This window comes from Balearica regulorum, chromosome 13 (genome assembly GCF_011004875.1).
Source record: "Balearica regulorum gibbericeps isolate bBalReg1 chromosome 13, bBalReg1.pri, whole genome shotgun sequence".
NCBI classification, from domain to species: domain Eukaryota; kingdom Metazoa; phylum Chordata; class Aves; order Gruiformes; family Gruidae; genus Balearica; species Balearica regulorum.
This window is the reverse complement of record NC_046196.1, coordinates 12,082,017-12,101,720: the sequence shown is the minus strand read 5'-3', so window position 1 is coordinate 12,101,720 and position 19,704 is coordinate 12,082,017. Positions and strand designations below refer to the sequence as shown.

General features: G+C 42.0%; 4 protein-coding genes across 14 annotated transcripts in view; 3 read left to right on the top strand and 1 right to left on the bottom strand.

Annotated features, from left to right (window-relative positions):
- The window catches only part of ANKRD27 (ankyrin repeat domain 27), a 57,220-nt gene extending 44,940 nt beyond the window's left edge, over positions 1-12,280 (bottom strand). For 2 of the 6 annotated variants that reach the window (XR_012837549.1, XM_075765418.1), the window contains exon 1: positions 1,333-1,353. The gene's annotated coding sequence lies outside the window, so the exon portion shown is untranslated. Of the gene's footprint in view, positions 1-1,241; positions 1,438-12,150 lie in introns of those variants that run through there. The other 4 variants (XM_075765424.1, XM_075765422.1, XM_075765425.1 and 1 more) reach the window with 4 other exon arrangements.
- RGS9BP (regulator of G protein signaling 9 binding protein) lies at positions 1,488-6,036 on the top strand. Its single transcript, XM_075765431.1, has one exon. The coding sequence runs from the start codon at positions 2,018-2,020 to the stop codon at positions 2,729-2,731; it is 714 nt and encodes a 237-aa protein (XP_075621546.1). The 5' UTR covers positions 1,488-2,017; the 3' UTR covers positions 2,732-6,036.
- A 17-nt stretch (positions 12,281-12,297) lies between the features above and the next one.
- Positions 12,298-17,156, top strand: NUDT19 (nudix hydrolase 19). The gene is made up of 3 exons (XM_010299380.2): positions 12,298-13,111; positions 14,525-14,732; positions 15,792-17,156. Exons 1-3 carry the CDS (start codon positions 12,410-12,412, stop codon positions 16,016-16,018), a joined length of 1,137 nt encoding a protein of 378 aa, XP_010297682.2. The 5' UTR covers positions 12,298-12,409; the 3' UTR covers positions 16,019-17,156.
- The window catches only part of TDRD12 (tudor domain containing 12), a 41,038-nt gene continuing 35,925 nt past the window's right edge, over positions 14,592-19,704 (top strand). For all 6 annotated transcript variants that reach the window (XR_012837548.1, XM_075765417.1, XM_075765415.1 and 3 more), the window contains exon 1: positions 14,592-14,732. The gene's annotated coding sequence lies outside the window, so the exon portion shown is untranslated. The remainder of the gene's footprint in view (positions 14,733-19,704) is intronic.

Genomic DNA, 19,704 nt, shown 5'->3' with positions numbered 1-19,704 from the left:
GAAAAAACAGAGCCAGTGGAGTCCAAGTTACCAAGATCCTCCAGAAGATAGAACATATCTAGACAAAACTCTTCAGTCTGGGCTCAGCACCAGAAAGCCAGTCTGGACTCTGCTCCTCCTAGCAAATTACTTTGCTCATAGCACGTGCTGCACTTACAGGGGTGGCATGATAAGCAAAAGGGTCAAACTCCCCCTTCTCAGGGGAGTATGCCTTCACAGCTTTTTCAAGTTACTATAGCATCAGAAAACCATTCAGTTACCCACAAATATTGAGGAATATGTAGTAGCATATGTTAGGACAAGCAAGATCTCCAGAAGGCCACTTTGGAAAAGACACATTACGTGCTAGAGCCAACATAGTTTACTATGTAGCACTCATCGTCAATTCTGTCCTTCTAGAAGGTCCAGATGTATATATGAACACAGCCTAGTGTCCATCACTGATCATTATATTGTACTTCAGCATGTTCACAAGGCTAGTCTGTGAAGCATCATTCCTCCCGGTGAGGAACTAGTGTGTTTCCTAGACTTCCTGATGTACAATCACTTGACTTGAGCTAGCTGCAGACATTCTGGATCGCACACCAGCTCTTCCCACTGGCTGCCTTAACACCTCATGCAAGAAGCGAGGACAACAGGAGTTCTCTCCCCCAGCACTGCTGTGGAGTGCCTGCGACACTCCAGGACACCCACTGCACCGTGAAGTCTGGTTGAGTCCGACAGCACTGAATTCAGATAAATAACCTACATAGCCCGGGTTAAATGAAGCTCAACAACACATTAAACGTTTCTGCCACCTTGCCCCAGGACAGGAGCGGGATGGAAGGCAGGTTCCAGAGAGACCACAGGCCCTGACAAGTGCCACCTGTTCGTTCCCCGAACGGCACGGGAGCAAGCACGACCCGACCCCCGCCACAGGCCCCCCCCCCGTCACCCCGCACGAGTTCGGCGGCTCCGTGCCGCAGCCCCAGCCCGGGAGCAGGCCGCGGCCGAGGCCGGCAGAGCCCCCGCCCGCCGCACGGAGACCAGGCCGCAGCCGCGCCCTGCCCCCCTCCCTCCGCCACAGAGGGGCGGGAGGGCACCGCCGGGAAGGCACCCCGACGGCGGGGCGGCGGCTGCCTCACGGGCCAGGCGGCTCCCTAGGACAGGCCCCGCAACCGCGCGCTCCCTTCGGCGCCGCGGGAAGCCATCCTCCCGCCGAGCAGCGGGCCGGGGGCGCCCGAGGCGGGAGCGCTACTTACACCGACAACATTGCCTCCCTTCCTCCCCGGCCGCAGAGAGCCGCTGGCGGCCCACCTCCCCCAAGCGCTCCGCGCCTCAGCCAAGCCCTACCGGGATCCAGGGCGGGCCCGGCGCGGCGGCGATGCCACACGAAGCCAATGGCCAGGGAGCAAGCGAAGAGCCGGGCAGCCGCCGCGGGGTCAGAGCCTGCGGAGGCGGGGCCTGCGAGGGCTTATAGGGCCGGGCCGCGCCCGGGAGACCGCGGGCGCTCCGCGCGCGGCGCCATGTGACTCCGCGGACGCCCAGCTGGGACGAGTTAGAGGCGAGCGGCGGCCGGGGCCCGCCAGCTCCCGGGGCCCGCCAGCTCCCGGCTCTCCTTCTCCTGAGCTTTACACTTCGCGTATTTTTTTTCTCCTCCCTCCTCGGCGTTCGGCACTTTTCAAAAAGCGGCGCCCGATCGCTGGAAGCTCTGGCTGCCGTTCAGCGCGGTGCGGAATGAGCCGCCCCGGTTCTCCTGCACGGTGGCAGTAGCAGGCGGGGAGCGATGCTGCCTGCCCCCCGGGGACCCCCGCAGCCCGCCCGGGCTTCCAGAGGCGTCGGCGCCGCCTGAGCAGCCGGCGAGGACGCGAGGCGGGTAAGAAGGTGCCGACTGCATGCGCGACCCGAGGCTACCGCTTGCCATGTGCGCTGGTAGCGTCCGGCTTTGGCGGCTCCCTGGTCCCGGCACCGGGTAATCGGGGCGGAGCGGCAGGAGGGCAGAGCGGCGGGGACGCAGCCCCGCACCGCCGCCGGGACCATGGTGAAGGAGGAATGCAAAGCGCTGCTGGACGCGCTCAACAAAGTGACCGCTTGCTACCGGCACATGGTGCTGACCATCGGCGGCACCTCGGACTCCCAGAACCTGCGGGAGGAGCTCAAAAAAACCCGGCAGAAAGCCCAGGAGCTAGCGGTGGCCAACAGGAACAAGCTCACCACGGTCCTGAAGGACAAAACCGTGAGTAAAGAAGATAAAGCCGAGTTCGAGAGGCTATGGGTGATTTTCTCCACGTGCCTAGAGATCCTGGAGATCGACATGAGGAGAGCCCTGGAGCTGGGCCACGAGTTCCCACTAAACGTCCCCAAAAAGCACCTGATCCAGACAGGCATGAGTGGGGGAACCTCTGGTGTGGCTGCCAGGGCGATGAGCGTCCAGAACATGAAATACGAGGCTGAGCACAATATAGACGTGGTGGATTTGAAAGACCTTGAGAACGAAATCAACCAGGTAGGAGAGATGATGTACGAGATGGAAATGAAGGTCAATGTCCCCCAGTGGACAGTAGAGGCTAAGCAAGACCCAGGGGCTGAACTAAAATCCACCATCAGCGTGGGCGCTTCTTCTATTGGCATGATCTCTGTGGAGGAAAATAAATCCTTCTGCGATATCAGCAAAATTCTAGCTGGGATTATTTTCTCCGCTGTGCTCATTATCGCTATTGTCCTGGCAGTGTGTGTGGTAAAACTCTCTTAGGGTGGTGCAGGCTCTGACAAGAGCGATCCCCCTCTGGTCTGTCCTGGGAGTGTTTCATGCCTCACCTTTAATTTCAAAACAGGTCACTTGGATGAGCTGTGAATTTAAACCTAGCACTTGAAAAAAACCAAGCAAAACGTTTGCCTCTCAATATCCTAAAACGCACGATTTGTTTCTTCTTGCTTTTTGAAGAAAAGAGATGCAAATCAGCCTGCAGAATAGGATGTCTTCATCTGCTGGACTTGTAACAGTTAACTGTGAAGTATCAGAGTATTATCACTACTGGCTATAACAGGGATTTGTGTGCTATTAATAGAGCACTATTCTCAGAAGCCTGTATTTTTTGTTCTTGAATAGGCTCTGGTGTTTGCTGCTGGTCACTGTTTACAGTATTTGAGAGTAACACAAACCTGGAGGCTAACACAGGTGTTTTGTCCGACAAAGCCAATAGGATGCTTTTTTTTCATTAAATACACAAAATATTATTTCAGTGGAGTAAGAGGAGAAGGATGGACCCCAATAAAAGAATGTAAACAATCTATTTTAGAAGTTAATGGCTAGGGAGAGGGGAAGTGTGGAGGAGGACGGAGAAAACAGAACGAGCAATGTTTGATACCAAATACTGTTTGTTGATTTAGACTGGATTGTACAGAACCCAGTTGCATGGGTTGGCACAGCATATGCGAATGACTAATGGCTTTCCAAATCCAGAGAGAAAAAAGGGAGAGTTGCATATTCGGAAAAATACTAGCAAGTCTCATGGTTCTCATCCTCATTTACCACGATTTTGCCTTCCCCTACAGAAAGGCTGAATCTTGCCACTGGTTTAAATTTTTCTTTCTGTAGAAGCAAACAGTCTGCACTCCACAATTGACTATGAATCTACTCGCAGCAGCAGCAGCAGCAGTAATTTTTGAAAAGAAATTCTGGCAAACAGAAATGAAGTTGAGTTAAAGCAGACCTTTCTAATAATCCAAAAAGAGATCCCTTCTCACGTTAACAGGCAGGGACTGATGCCTGTATATGTGCAGTGACATTTCTGCAAGCTCCTGAATTCTTTGCAGAAATCCAGACAAAGCTAAAAATGTGTCTCAGTTTCATATCTCATTCATGTCTCATTAATCATTTGGGAAACAGGAAGCCTGCAGGATTGGTCCAATTTGATACACTGCAATTTTGGGAGGTAAATACAGGAGTAGCATAAAACTTCCAACTGCTTCCCTGTAAAATTGTCAATGTTTAAATGTAAAACTGGGGGGACAGACACTAACTTTGCAGAGAAGCCCTACAACGGCTTCTACAAGGACCTATGTGTTATGGTATTTATTATGTAACTTATGGAAATGTCTTCTGTTACTGTGAACACACACTTTGTAGTGCCATAGGTGTATGAGGCACTCCTCAGGCAAATAGAAAGACTCTGTAATACTGGGGGTTTAGTAAGTTCTCATTCTTCTGCATTGATTATTATGGGCACATTATGAAAAAGTAATAATTGGACAAGTTTTGTGAAGTTACTAGACAATAGTCTTCATGCTTCTTAAATAAAATTATGTGGAGAACACTCAAAACGAGCTAATATTTTTGAGTCGAGAACTAAACATCCTTTGAAAAACTGCAGCAAACAGCTTATTCCTTAAAACTTAAGAGAACTGGATTTGGGGAGGAAAAGCGTATGACAAATTTGAATCCGGTCACTTGTACATGAGAAAAAAATAACATAGGTCAGGAAAAACAGTAAGTGGAGGCCTGAATTAAAGGCTATAGACTATCATTATGTTGAAGGATAACGTGAGTTCTGCACAATGATCCAGTCTAGCTCCGTTCTTGTGGGAATTCACAGTTTTATAAGATGACTCCGCATTCCTTTCTACTGTATTTCACTCATTCCATAGGATGTGTTTTATACGTAGTTAATCTAGGTTTGTAGAGATCCCTGGCAGCATTCTAACGAAGTCAAGCCTGTATTTATCAGTGCTACTGTTTCAGTCTGTCTAGACAAGGTGTAATTGCTGTGTGTTGACTTAAATTAGATTATCTCCTTCACAATCATATTGAGTAAACATATTTATGGAAAATACAGCAAAAGCTGCAAGTGAATGTACATATTTGGATTGCCACCACTAGTCACTAAGGATTTGTGGATATTTTCACTCTTTGCACTCTCCTTTTACTTAATTCACAGGAAGATGGATAAGAAGTCGGACTCTATTCTGTGCTTCTTGAAAACTCCATGTTCCTTTGGAAATCAGAGCGTTTAACCACATGTTCTGAAAATCCCAGTAATGCAAGTCTGGTTTCTGGCGGATAAGTACATGGTAACACCTACAGCATTCATTATCTTGTATCTTAGTATCCTGAAGTGGGTATACTGATTATCCACGGTTAGTTGCATAGAAGAATTTTTAAGAATAGGTAATCTCTCATCTTCAAAAGCAAGCCTCAGCAAGTTGGTAAGTTTTCAGGCCGTTGCATTTTTTGGAATTTGGATATAGGACTCAAAGAATTCATAGGAATAGCCTATAATTATGTAAGTCTTGCTTCATTATGAATATGCACACGATTAGTATTTAAAGGATTGGACCTTGGAAAAATAATGTATTTTCAAATCTTAAGACAAATCTGGCTGCAGATTTATTCATCATTAGTTTGTTCCTAAAAATCTGTATCATCTTATACTTAGGCTATCTGAAATTAAAAGATTAAATAGAATTCTAACAGAGGATTGGCACCATCTAAATGGGTAATGTTCCTGCCATTAATCTCCCACACTTGATCCAAGTGTACACTCAATGTGACAGAGTTCAGGCACAGCAGCGCACAAAATTAAAGCAAGATGAAACTACCATTGCCCAAAAGGTCTACTGCTTCTTTTAAATTAAGAAATAAATACATGTTGTAGATTTGCAGTCTTCATTTTTTTCCCCACTGGAATGCAACTGGAAGGAGACTGGAAATGCTATTTTTGTAAATGAAAAATGCGAAGTCGAACTTCAAAATACTCAATATTTAAATAGCATGAGTAAAATGCAGATACTCTCATGCTGGTCAGTGAATGAGAATGTTACTGTGTTTTCAGTACAGAAGATGATCATTGCTTAATTTCAATGTTGTTCCACTTAAGTTCTTTTGTCTTTATTCACAGGATACACACATTAAATTTGCTGTATACTAAAATCTTATTCCTGACTTGAATTACACTGGTTTTGCCTGTGCATGGGTGGTATTTTCTACACTTTGAATAATTCAAACTTGTTACTGTTACTATTTATTTAACTTAAAATAAAGTATGTTCTTATAACTTACTGGTTGGCTTGCAGCAGTAATTAAAACCAAACAAAAACTGGAACATTAATACAGCTTGTCAGTAAGCTCTTCTAAACAAAAAGGTCCTATTTTAACCATAGGAATAAAAGTAACATGCTAAGGTCTCTCATTATAATTTTCTTTACATAAATGCACCCTTCTCAAGCTCCCAAAGTTGAATATAGTGAATCAGCAGTCTGAAAAGTCAAGAAATCTCTGCCTGAGGAAACAGCTACAATAACATTTAGGATAATGGAGACGACATTGCCTTCAGCACTGCTTGTTCAGTGTTGTTGAGTAAAGTACTGAACCATTGGCTCAGGCAATTGAACAGTGGAGAACATCCTAGACTAGACTAACTTCTTAGATCCTCACTGCGTTACGATCCAAACTCTGCCCCCTTTCAGCCAGCAAAGCTTGCATTTACTTTAGCAAAAGATACACACAACCTAAGGAGTGTGAAAATTGGTCCTGCAGTATTGATAGCAACAACTATCAACAGTTGTATCAAACTATCGGAACTGAGTCTGTTAAATGCAGCAATTTGTAATTTTGTTCCAGGACTTCCAGTCCACCAGCATAAAAACACTCTACACCGTCTTTTAGTTTACTAACAAAATGAACACAGAATCGTAATTAAAGTGATTCTGCTTACGTTGCAAGCAATGTAACATGAAACTTCAACATTACAAACATGAAACAAAATGTTTTAAAATTCTTCATGTAAATATGAAAATATTTTTTACATGAATGCAATTATTTAAAAAGAGTAAATGACTGATGTCGTTAGCTTTCAGATTAAAAATTAAACACATGATTATTGTTTGTAGTCTGAAAAAATTGGTTATGGGCTTTCTTCTCTTATAAGGTTTGTGGTATTTATGTATATTTTCCAGAAATACTTTATATTTCAGTGCTAATGGGACTCCTAGTCAACATATTTACCCTTCACACATTTTCATTATGTAAAAAGTCATTCAGTAAAACCGGTGGATTACAGATCTCTAAGTGCTTTCTCTCAATACGATTATGTAAGTCTTTTAATGCAGGAAGAGATCTGGACAAAATAGAACTCTACACGTGAGCAGCATTTGCTATGGTAAGCATACAATAAAAGTGGGATTAGACAAGAATGTCTTTCATATAAAATTATCTGCATGTGTTGAGGAAAGGACAAGAAAAGGAAGGAGATGGATGTGTGTAGTAAATACATCTTCATCTTATGTTAGTAAACTACGCTTTTTGTTAAATATAACAGCATCACAATGTTAAACTATAGCTCCTCTATAAGAAGGTATCTTATACTCAGTGGGACAAACAATATTAATATATCCCTGAGTGAAAGTGACTACCCATTGCCTGATTAACTCAATACAGAATAAGAGTAAAAATATTTTGATTTGCTACACATTGATAGCAGTTTTACAAAAAACAACCCTTTTCTCTCTCTCTGTTTCACACTACAAGGGACTTTCTATTGGAAGAAGGTGCTCCTGGAAGGCTGGATTCTGTCATCCATCCTGACAGCTTGCTGCTGCAGTACTGTGATGCAGTTGGAAATGTAGCTTAATCAGCTACCACTGATTAAACCTGTGGAAAGGTGAAAAGTCACATGGCACTTAACCAGCAAGAAGGCTCTTCTGCATCTTCTCATACAGCCAAGCAGAAGCATTTCATGCTGGAAGCAATGTGACTAGAAGCCATATAAGCAAATACAAATAAAATTACAGCATCTTTGAAAATCTGTCACCCACCGAGGGTAGTTAGCAAAAGCAATTATGTTTATTGCTCAATTCCAGTAATTTTGTCAGAATATCTACTGTGGTTTTCCTAAGTGCCAGAAATTGATTTCTTGAGCCTCCAAAGGGCTGGGGGTGGGGTGGGGGTGTGTGTGTGGTGTTTGATTGAACTGAATGTTTTCTTTCATTTACACTGTATTGCATGACATTATTTATCATATACTTACTAATACCATCTCCACTAAATTAAACAAACTAACAAGTCCTCTAAAAGCTAGTTGTAATTCAAGTGCACAGAAATGGAAGTCACAATCACAGTATAAATGTGTGGTCTGTTATTTTGGTCAGTTTTCCACTATGCATTAAAACAATCACTGAAGTCTATGATCAGTCAAGCCTGTCTCTTGCACACAGATGTTCAAAGAAGATACACAGTCGAACTCATTGATGTGTCACAGCATTAAGGAATTACATAGCCTAAAACATGACTTCAAAAATCATGGGGGTTTTGTAAACATCAGGTCATACAGCCATGTATAATTGCCTTGAGAAAAAAAAAATTATTTAAAAATTCAAAGGCAATTCCTTTGTATGATCTGGAAGAATCTATATATAAATAGCATAAACCTTGGGGAAAAACAAGTAAGAAAGGTGGAAGTGAGAAAAGACGACAAAAGAAAACATTTAACTATTTATACCATATAAAATGACTGAGGAGTACCAGACACACCAAACATGATACTCCCTTAGCAACTTAATCTAACATGCTAATTGCATGTGTAACTTTATATATAAATACACATTTGAGTTCTGGGTCCTAGAGGGAGCGGTCTGAATCATTACTCATATAAGCCATCACCACTCAGTTTAGTGAGAAATAAGATGTGTGAAGACTATTCACGTAATTAAAAACTGCAGAATTAGAACCATAATTTCAGTTTGCATAAGACATATAATCCATTATGCGTCTGTTGGAAGTACAATGTTTCCAGTTGTTAATACTATTTGTAACCTAGTTTTCTGATCTACTTTGATTTGTGGGAAAATTTTATATAAAGATAGCTGTATTTTTTATTTTTCTTTTTAGTCAATCTGTATAATGGTGCTGTAATTATAAACCTGCATTTCCTAGATTTGACATTTATTCAAATTTCAGACACAATACTTGGAAAACTATACAATGAATCACCTATTTACTTTTTATATTACTTGTCTGCCTCTTCATTGATATTATAATGAGCTAAACAATCTAAAAGCTTTAGAATGTAATTTTGAAATAAGCCACTTTAAGAAGTGGTAAACATCGTCAGTGAAATCTAATTTTTTGATACTTGAGGTTGTAACAATTTGTTTGATATAGTAGACACTACATCTGCATAGGGACAAAGCTTCTGCTAGATGTATATAAATTAAACGAAGAACTGACTTAGTGTAATCATCCCCAACTCACAGGATAGCATGTAAACCAAATTAAATTGTGAAATAATGGCAAACTTTGTTTTTCATCTGAAATTAATTCCAGTGATGTGATCTGCACTGATCTCTACACGCAAAATACTTTATGCAATGACGCAACAAAAAGGAATGAAGTCATTCTATTGCTAAGTATTCTAATCACACACAAAAAGCCCAGAAAGCTGATGTTATAATCATTTCTATATATCTAGTGACCTGAAGCTTTTTCTTTCAACAATGTTGAAAACTAATGTTTTCTTTTTCTCATAAGCAGTAACTGAAGTGGAGAGAAAAACGCTGAAGTAATCTCCACATTGCTGAAATATGACCCCACAAAGAATTATTATCAGTGGAATAATCTTATGGTGTTTCATTTGACATAACTTTTGCATCACTTCAAAAGGGTTTATTTATACAGCACAATCTGTTTTTGAAAAAAAACCTGAAATACAGAAGTATTTGGGGTCCATTAGGTTAACAATTGTATGTTCTGACACACAAGAAGCATGAAAGGCAGTCAGACTCTTAAATTTTAGCAAAAATTCTTTTTTTTTAATCATTTAATCTGGTGGGGACTTCTGATTGATTCTTTCTGAAATCACTTGTAGTGCTATACAAATTTTAAGTACGAATGAAATGAGCTCTGCATTTTAGCAGAATATATTGAACAAAGACAGAGATGAAGAAATTAAACATGCTTTATGGATCACCTTACACCTAGTTTGGCTTTAAGACATTTTCTTTATTCATTTAAGCTATCTCCAGCAAGTTAGCTATAGCTTTGAGAGAGCAGATACACGCACACTCACAGCACTTAGCTTTTGCCTTTCTTAGTAGGAAACTAGAGGGGGATAAAACATCCCTTTGCACCCTTGGTCTTTGCTCATAGATTTTCTGAATATCAGAAACACTCACTGGCATAGAGAATAATATTTGCCTTAATTTCCACTTGGCTGTCTTTAGTCCCAAAGGACTGCTTCAGATGCTGACAACGGTCATGAACAATGCTATAACCACACTACTAGTTGTCTACCAACAGTCCTGCTATTCTGTATGTGTCTGAGGTTGGAAACAGAAGCAAATATGCCAGCCACACATTCAATTTCCACTCCCCATGCAAGAATGCCTATGAAATTAGATCTGCTAAATTTAATACCGTGGATACCAGTGAAACCAGAGGAATTGTTTCCCAGAATATCCCTGCTCTACATACTAACACTTGTAAGACTTTAGACTGCACTAGGTAAAAGAAAATACAAAAACATTCCATTTAGAAACTTAAGATAACAATATAATCTGCACTATTCTCTATTATGAGCTTTTCCTAAAGATGCTCTGAAATAGTGTTGCAGGATATAAGACATTATATTTTTGCCATAGTAAGACAGTTTTGTATATGTGCTGATGCTACAAGTGATTTGAAAATGGTGCTGTTCGTTACTGGTACATGAGTACTTTCTACTAAAAATGCCATTATGGACCCTAAATCTTTTTGATCAGCCATCAAGCTCATTGGATGTTAAATCTTCAAAAACCTCAGTAGTTTATTAATATTTCATCAGTAAAGCAGCTTTTAGGCAAAGCACATTCCTAACAAGATGTATACTTCACACAGTAAAATAGATAACCGTACTAAGAGTGCCAAAGGCAAACAAATACAAGGCGAACATCATGATTTTAGGTTCAAAACGCCTTCTACTAGGGAACAGTCCACATTAGTGGACCTTATGCTTCCCTTGCCTGAGGTGGTAATCACTGATGAGCAATAATGAGTAAATTAGTATGAAAAAGGAGGCTACAGTTACAAGATGTCCTGATTTGCTTGTATATTTGGTCACAAGGAAGGAGAGGGAGACTTGCACATTGTGTGGCTATATCGCAGCTGGTGTTCTGCCCGTTTTAGTGTAATCAGTTGGCTGGCTGACCTTTTCTCTGCCCACTGCAGCCTGGCATCAGGATGACCTTACGGCCCAGCTGTGTCCGTGTAGACCTTGACTGAATTTTTGCTTTTGTCAACTGACATATTCCAGCATCCCACTGATTTAATTGCCTCTAAACATAATTTTGGTCATGGTGAGCCACATCCCACAGGCGTGAAGTACACAGTCAAATAGAAAACAAAATGAAGAAGTTGTCAGAGGCATGTGCAGGTACGTGGGTATTTGCCAAATGGAATCCAGCAAAAGAATAATTATGAGTAGAGGATTCTCCACGTTACATGCAAATAACATTCTTACAAAATTTCTTAACCTACGTCATCAGCTTTCTTCTGCTTAAACACCTTACAAATTCAAAAAACCCAATATATGATTAAATCAAAGAATCAAAATCAAATGTTAAATTAACAAAATAAAATGTTTCCTCAAGTAAAATGTCTGTTCAAGGGACCTTTTCAAAGTTTTGCTATCCTGCCTGAATATATCTTTTTTTCAGGTAACAAGGTACGTAAAAGCCTCAAAACAGAAGATGTCTAAAATAAAAATTAATCAAAATGCTACATACTCCTCCTCTTTGAAACCTACTAGAACAAATTCAAATAACTGGGAGCATGACATGTTTAATTAAAGACCTAAAATGATTTTTGTTATCAACATGCCTTGATGTGGAATTGAGATAAGGAGATTTCTCTGAGGCCAGCTGGCGGGTCAGCAGCACTATTACGATTACAAATCGGCGTCCTTGGTTCCTGACCCCGTGCTGATTCCTGGGGCTGTAACTACAATCCCTTCAGCAGTACTCAGGAAGACGCTGGGGTCCGAGGTAGCTATTCAAGGTTTACATCTTGTCACGCTGTAAATACACTCAGTGCTATGAAACCTCAGAAGTGCAAACTACTCCATAGTTTCTCAAGTAAATTGAAAGCCATTCGCCCTGTGCCTGTATTTCCTTAAGCTTTTGCCCTCTGAGGACACTACTTACCGGCTTAAGGCTGATCGGGACGGAGGCATTACTGACTGTTTCTGACAGGCCTCCATCCCACCACGTCTCTGGGCGGGCCAAGCGTTCACCCGGCGGAGGAGCCCGCTGACCGCCGCCACGGCGGGGGCCCGCCGGGCTCCCTCCCGCCCGTCGCCTGCGGCTGCAGTGGCTCCTCCGGGAACCCAGGCGGCGGTGGCGCCCGAGAGGCCCCGCACCGCGATCGCGGCCACGGCCGCCGCCGCCTCCTCCACCCCTCAAGATGAACTCGCGGCTGCGGCACTGGAAAGAAGCGGCGACGCTGCTGCTGGCGGCAGGCACGCCGGCCCGGCTGCCGCGCTCCCCGCTCGGCCCCTTTGATTATGAGCTGCTGCTGCTCCAGCGGAGCTCCCGCAGTGGCTTCATGCCCAGCGCCCACGTCTTCCCGGGGGGCCTGGTGGAGGCGGCGGATTTCTCCGCCGACTGGCTGGGGCTGCTGCCCGCCGCGCCTCAGTGCGGGCTCGGCCTCGTGAAACCGCCGCCTCTCGGCAGCAGCCGGGCTCCGCTCTTCGCTACCGACCGGGAGCGGCTGGGCTCGCCGCTGCCGGGGGAAGTCGCCTTCCGCATCTGCGCTATCAGGGAAACTTTCGAGGAGGCGGGAATCTTGCTGTTGGTGCCGGGGCGCGGCACGACGGCGGGCAGCGGCCCGGCCCCCCCGTTGCCAGCGGAGCGCTTGCCCCCCGCCGCGGAGCTGAGCGAGTGGCGGCGCCGGGTGCAGGAGGACCCGGCCTGCTTCTTGCAGCTGTGCCGGCACCTGGACTGCGTCCCCAATATTTGGGCGCTGCAGGAGTGGAGCAACTGGCTGACACCCGTGGGGAGGGCTGGTCGCGGCGGCCGACGCTACGACACGGCTTTCTACCTGTGCTGCCTGGAGAAGCGGCCGCCCCACACCTCGCAGGACGACCAAGAGGTGACAGCCTTCCTGGTAAGAGCATGCCACGCCGCACGGCCCGGCCGTGCGAGCACCCCAATGGCAACAAGCAGGAGGGACCCTGGTTCTGCCCCATCCAGCCCTCCTTTTCAGCGCCCCGGCCTCAGGGAAACCACCGAGCCTCTGGCCTGTTTCCAGTACAGTCTAGGGAAAAAGGCGATTAAATAGTCACCCAAATGTCTAGCTCTCTCCCCGTCCCGGTAACGCTCCCGTAAAGTGTGAGAAAGGGAGTTGTCATCCTCACGGTAATCCCCTCCCTTGTACATCGCTCCTTCCAATCAGGAACTGCCACTGCCACCAAGCGTGCAGCTGTAACTGCTGGCAGAAGAGTGTGTTTCTGGAAGGTCATTGAAGTTTTATGACATAGGATGTGTGTCACCTCGGATCATTTCCACCATGACAGTCATCACTTTTTATACATTCATTATCAGTGGAGTATTGCTGTTGCACCCTTACCACTCAGTATGCTTGGAGAGATCACCGGGTATGTACAGTGTGTTCCACAGCTGCAAGAACTGCTAGTAATAATCTTCCAAGTAACTACAAAAGACAAAGTTACATACAAACTTGAAATAGTGAATGATTAAAAGCATTTTTGGAGCTATATTAACTTTTATGTTTTTTAATTGGGGGGGAAGAATTAAAAAACTTCATGAAGAAACTTCTTAAAGACAGCTCAGGGTCAGGTACATTTGGGTCTGTTTTTCTAGAATTCTGAAGAGTTTGAAAGCAAATTAGATGTCAAGAAACCAGACAGTTCAGTAAAAGTTTACCTAACAATTTTAGTCTAATGTTTCTATATTTATTTTTTTAACAGATATTGCTACAGAAATTTAAATGTACCTGAGATCTTATCTTCAAAAGAGTTTGTTATAATTGTGTTAACAGCATAAATCTACTGCAAATGTTTACGCACACATTTATATCCTCAATTTCACCATGTGAAATGAAACAAAGATTACTAATAGTTTAAACATGCAGAACACTAAGCACAAATAGCTGGGTATTCATGCTCCAAAAACAATGTGTACCAGAAATAGATGTTTAGAAGTACTTTTAATTCTTGAAGCATCAGTAGCAACCTCTTAACTGAGTTCACATTGAGTTTAAGGTTTTCTGTTGGTTTCAGCAGATTTTTAGTTAGGCCCTAAAAGCAGTCTCCATTTTAATTTGCAAACTTCGCATGTGTAAATATTTTTTCCTATAAAATAAGTATTTTCTTATGTTTTCAATTTTTAATTTTTTTTATTATTTTGGTATAGTTTATACATGGGTTTTATTATGTTCAGAAGATGTGTACTGTTGCAAGCTTTTTCTGTAAAGACTTCCTTGCTAAAGGCTTTTAAACTTACTGATACTTTCCATCTGCTGATGAAACTTATTTCAAGGCTTGTTCTCATCTTACAGTGGTCATCACCTCCTGAAGCCATTGAATGCTTTAAATCTGAAGAAATATGGTTTCCTCCACCTCAGTTCTATGAATTGTGTAGGCTGTGCAACTTCTCATCACTCCATGAGTTACACAAGTTCAGCTCTGATCGAGCTCTAGAGGGATGTGAACGTTGGATGCCTGTGATGTTAACCGCTTCAGATGGCTACATTCAGCTATTGCCAGGTAAGTAAACAGATGAAGGTTCTTTGAAATATTTAAAAGCCTGGGAATTAATACATACTCAAGCTACATGACAAACCCATCTATAACTCTAAGGAAAATATTCTTTTAAGTCAAGTTATTGCACACTTTTTCTACTGTTTCGCTCCCTTTGGTACAGTTGATAATGGCTACTGTCAGAGACAAGTTATTCAGACAGACAGCATAGTTATTTCTGTAGTCACTCGTAATCTCATTGTCCCATATGGCTGCCATTTATGTTTATTTATGAAGAAATTCTAGCATTTCAACTTTTCAATCTGAAGGATGTATTAGAACTCCTCTTATTTAGTCCTTTTCAGTAGGAATTCTCATTTACTATAGTTTGTCTTTGTAATGGCAAGTGGATCAAGCACAGCTGCAGTATCAGTCTTCACAACTGCAGTGATAGGGCAGCGATCATTTCCCTTCTACCCTTTCCTACTTAAGACTCTCTCATTCTATCATGATGTACATTATTGCCTTCTCCTTAAGAAAAGTTACATCTACAACTTATTTTCTGCTTCTTTTGTTTGTTTTTTGTTATGCTTTCTCCTGTCTTTTTGGTCACAGTCAACCTCTAGAATTTCTGTATTTGTAACATATCAGCACTCTTGCACAAGAATAGCGTGCATTTATATGGCAAAACACAGTCATCTTCAACAAAACAGAAGTAACAGTTCCTATTCTTAGTCCTACTGTAGCCTATCTTTATACACTTGGAAAACAATTTGTCTTGCCCTCCACCTATTAGATAAAACTCCTATCTGACCAGGCTATGATTAGAGCATATCAGTATTATCAGGAACAGTGGAACACTCAACACCTCAGATGCGTACTGCAGCATCGCCGACAGATACTTCAGAAATTTATGGCTGTATCTTTAAATCTGAAGTGTTTAAAAGCATTTTACTTTTGCATTGTAAAATACATTTCCACTGAGTTTTGACTCCTGAAGAATATTCAAAAAATGCTAGTGTCACTCAATCAAGACTGAAAAATAAGGTAGGCAATATATAACTAAAGCTTTTTTCCTACCCCCAGGAGATGAGTTATATCCAGAAGATCCAGATTATACAGGAGAAAAGAAAATAATCATGTCAACAAATAAGAGGGTTGAAGATCTCATGAAAGAGGGTAGTATATTTCACAGGATAGTAATAAAAACCATCAACAATCTTGCTGTCTATGTTAATATTCAAGCAAAATATAAACATATGAATCCATTGATGATAAACTCTGATTGTTCAGATTACAACAGCAGATTATAATATCCATTTGGTTTAAAGCCAGACTATTTTTAATTACATACATATTCACTGTGGGTTTGGTCCTTTCTAACCACTGCAAAACAGTCAGGAAAATATTCCTTTGTCTTGCCAAAGCATTTTCTGTGTATGGTTTGAAAGTTATGTGTACCTAATTCTTTGAGCCTTTCAAACAAAAAAGTTATGCCAGTTACAATGTTTAGAGGCTACTGAAAATTTAACATAAACATCAACTTAATTTTTAACTTAAATGTGATTTGATGGTAATTATACCAAGGCATTACCACCTTGTTCTACTTACATACTAATTGCAGAATATATTGCAACACTGGTCTGTGGGTCACACAGGTCCTTTCCTCACTGGAAACTGAAGTATGTATTATGCTAAGTATACATTATGTTCAGAAAAAGTATGTTTTGAGTTGAATTCTTTTACCATGCTTCTGAAAGTTACCCATTAGACAACTGTAACATGTCTGGGAATGAATGAAATCTCCCATTGCATACCTGCTGACATCTCCCAGTCTATTCTCTTTGATTTTGGGGAAAATAAGTATATGTAGATTTATTAGCTAGAATCATTAACTTCATAACAATTTTTTTAAAAGTTAATTTTATGTGATATACCTAAATTCTTTCTACTAATGGTAATCTATTCAATACTTTACAATTTTCAAAGGTAGAGATAATTTAGACAAACCAAGTCATCTATCATATTGAGGGCATTCTCAGCTTTCTTTTTATTCAAGATAATTTTTATCTTCAAGTTGTTAGCAATTTAAAAAATAGAAGTGTTATTTAGCTCCAAAGAGATACCAACAACTTTGGGGAATAATATACTACCTTGGAAATAGCCACTTCCATATTTCAACATCCCATATTTTGCTTCTCAGCTACTTTACTAAATATCTGAGATTCAAGAACTTCAGAGGAAAGACTGCTGCTTGCTTTTTTATTTTGGATTTTTAGTTGGTTGGTTTTGTCTTTTTTGTTCAATAAGTGGAACAGTGATACAAGTTGTTCTTTATCTGGAAAAAGAATGAATGATGAGTTGAGATTAGCCAGTAAAGTTGTTCAGAAAACTTTGTTTCAGCTTTTGTTCTTTATTTCAATTAAAGTCTTCTGCAATATTTTCATTAAATTCAATTTGTTTGTAGCATTCATTTGGACTGGAAAAAATGTCTCTTCCCTCTGAATACACTCAGACCATTCTTGGTTTTGCAGCTCTTGTTGAAATTCGTATACCTCTGCTAAACATGGATCATGTGAAGCAGTATATTATGCATACTGTATATTATGCAGTATAGTATCTCCTTCAGAATGTTATGGCTAACTTCTGAACATGAAGACAACACAAAAATTTAAATGGAGGGTCAAGGAAGCAAAGAAAGTAGCCGTTATTGCTGTCTCACATGATTTTTAGCTTTTTGAGATTAACACTGGTCACTGTAGTACACTAGGAAGACAAGTAGTAAGAGCATGTTTATGATCATGTTTGTGGTTTCTATAGTAACAAGTATCTTGGCTTCAAAATGATTCAGTTATTTATTCATGATGAGCAAAATAAGTCATCTGAGTAATAGCTAGACTGTTTTACAAGTTACAATGAGCAGATACACAAATGTAACAAGATACAACATTGATAAAGATGTTGTATTGGTTGGGGTCCTTTCAACTTCTATGTAGAACCAAGAGCTTATTTTGAGCTGGTGGACAGTAATGCAAGAAATTAAGATCATTCTATCAGCCCAGGAAAGGGGGACAGAGGAACACTTGCAAAACTATTTCTATTTAATTGTTGTTGTGTAGCAACAGTTGTAAACTATTCTGTTCCTGCAGACAGAGGCTCAAAAAAAATACCCTGTGATAATTAGTAACAGGATCATAGAATAGTTTGGGGAGGAAGAGACCTTTCAAAAAACAGCTAACCCAACACACCTGACATGGCAGGGACATCTTTCATTACATCAGATTGCTCAAAGCCTCATCCAACATGACCTTGAACACCAGTAATCACACATCTGCAGCTTCTCTGGCAACCAGTTCCAGTATCTCACCACCCTCACTGTAAAAAGCGTCTTCCACATATCCAATCTAGACCCACTCACAGTTTTAAATCATTATTCCTTGTGCAGTCACTACAGGCCCTGGTAAAAAAATCCCTCTCCATCTTTCTGATAAGCCCCCCTTTAAGTATTGAAAGGGAACAATAAGGTTCTTTCTTCTTCAGGCAAAACAACCACAATGCTCTCATTATTTCTTCACAAGAGAGGTGCTCCAGTCCTCTGATCATCTTTGTAGCCCTAATATAAGTTTTATTCTAATATAACTTTTGCTGTTTATCAAAAACAGTTACTTCAATACTATATCCCTATCTGAAGTGAACAGTGTGTCTCTCCATCTTTGATTGTCCTCTATACCAACAAAAGCAAAATGGTCCAGTAGAGGGAGCTTGAAAGCCAAAAGAGAGAGTAACAAAAAAAGCAAGCATAAATGGCTTAGAATATACATACAGTAAATAACTTTTAATAGTATATTAAAAATAATGATTATTGAAGCTGTAGTTTCAAAATACTGAGCCACTCTTAAGTACAGGCTTCTGCCCAAAGAGATGGGTTTTATTTCCCAGCTGCACATTTCATTGCCTTTTCTTGGGCTGGCACCTTGTCTATGCAGCCTTGTGCAAAACTAAGTCAGGCCTGAAACATTTTTTTCCCTAAAAGTCTGAATAAAAAGGACAACAGAGTGAATTAAAAAAAAAGTAGCTGCTTTACCACAGAGCTTGAGATACAAGAGTGAACATTTTCTTTAAGCCCTAAATACTACAGAAAGTTTACTACACCTGTCTTCTATTGTGGATATACATATTTAAGTAGCATAGAGCACCTGGCACTTCCTTATTGGAGTTCAACTTTCTCACCATATGCCTAATTTTATCCACTTTTCAAGAATATGCTCCACTTCAGAATTTGCAGCCTCTGGGAAACAGGTGTGCTGCAGAAACCCCGGCTGTTACCGCCTCAGGATGTGGGATACCACCCTGCCTCGGGAAGACACCACCACACGAACAACCTCAGCCCACCACCTTCTAGCTGTACCACCGCATTCTTGCCCAGCGCGTTTCCTCCTCAGCCTGAGGCACCACCAGCACTGCACGGCGAATCTTGCCCCTCCAAGCCCGGGGCAGGAACAGCAGAAAGGCAAAGCTTTTACTTAAGACTCGTTTGCCACAACAATACACTTAAAGAGTCGAGAATGCACCATTACAGGGCTCTGATCCCACTCCGACGACGCACTTTCTCACCTCCACCAACCGCCCGGCATTTCCTCAGCGAACTACGCCACATGCGCAGCAAGCGAAACACAGAATCCCCCCGGGCGCACACGCGCAATTGTAGTCTGCGGCCTGCGTACGCATGCGCACTGGGCGGCACGGCGCTTGCGCAGTGGGGGTGATTTTGGAGGCGGGCAGGCTGGCTGTTTCTGGAAGTTTCTGAAGGAAGCAGTGGGGATTTCGTGTTGGGCTGTGTTTGGCCAGGCGTGGTTGTGGTGATGTTGGTGGCTAAGGTTAGAGGGTTTATCTTTATGAGGAAGAGTGTGGAGCTATAGGCGGAGTGTGAAGAAAGTTGGGGGGGGGGAGAGGAGAGGGAATAAAGCAAAACACATTGTTACTTAACAGTCTTTCACTT

Excerpts from the sequence above, each read along its gene's own strand:
- RGS9BP (XM_075765431.1), top strand. The coding sequence starts at position 2,018 with ATGGTGAAGGAGGAATGCAAAGCGCTGCTGGACGCGCTCAACAAAGTG.
- NUDT19 (XM_010299380.2), top strand. The coding sequence starts at position 12,410 with ATGAACTCGCGGCTGCGGCACTGGAAAGAAGCGGCGACGCTGCTGCTG. Across the intron at positions 13,112-14,524 it reads AAGAGGTGACAGCCTTCCTG|TGGTCATCACCTCCTGAAGC; the intron begins GTAAGAGCATGC and ends CTCATCTTACAG. Across the intron at positions 14,733-15,791 it reads CTACATTCAGCTATTGCCAG|GAGATGAGTTATATCCAGAA; the intron begins GTAAGTAAACAG and ends TCCTACCCCCAG.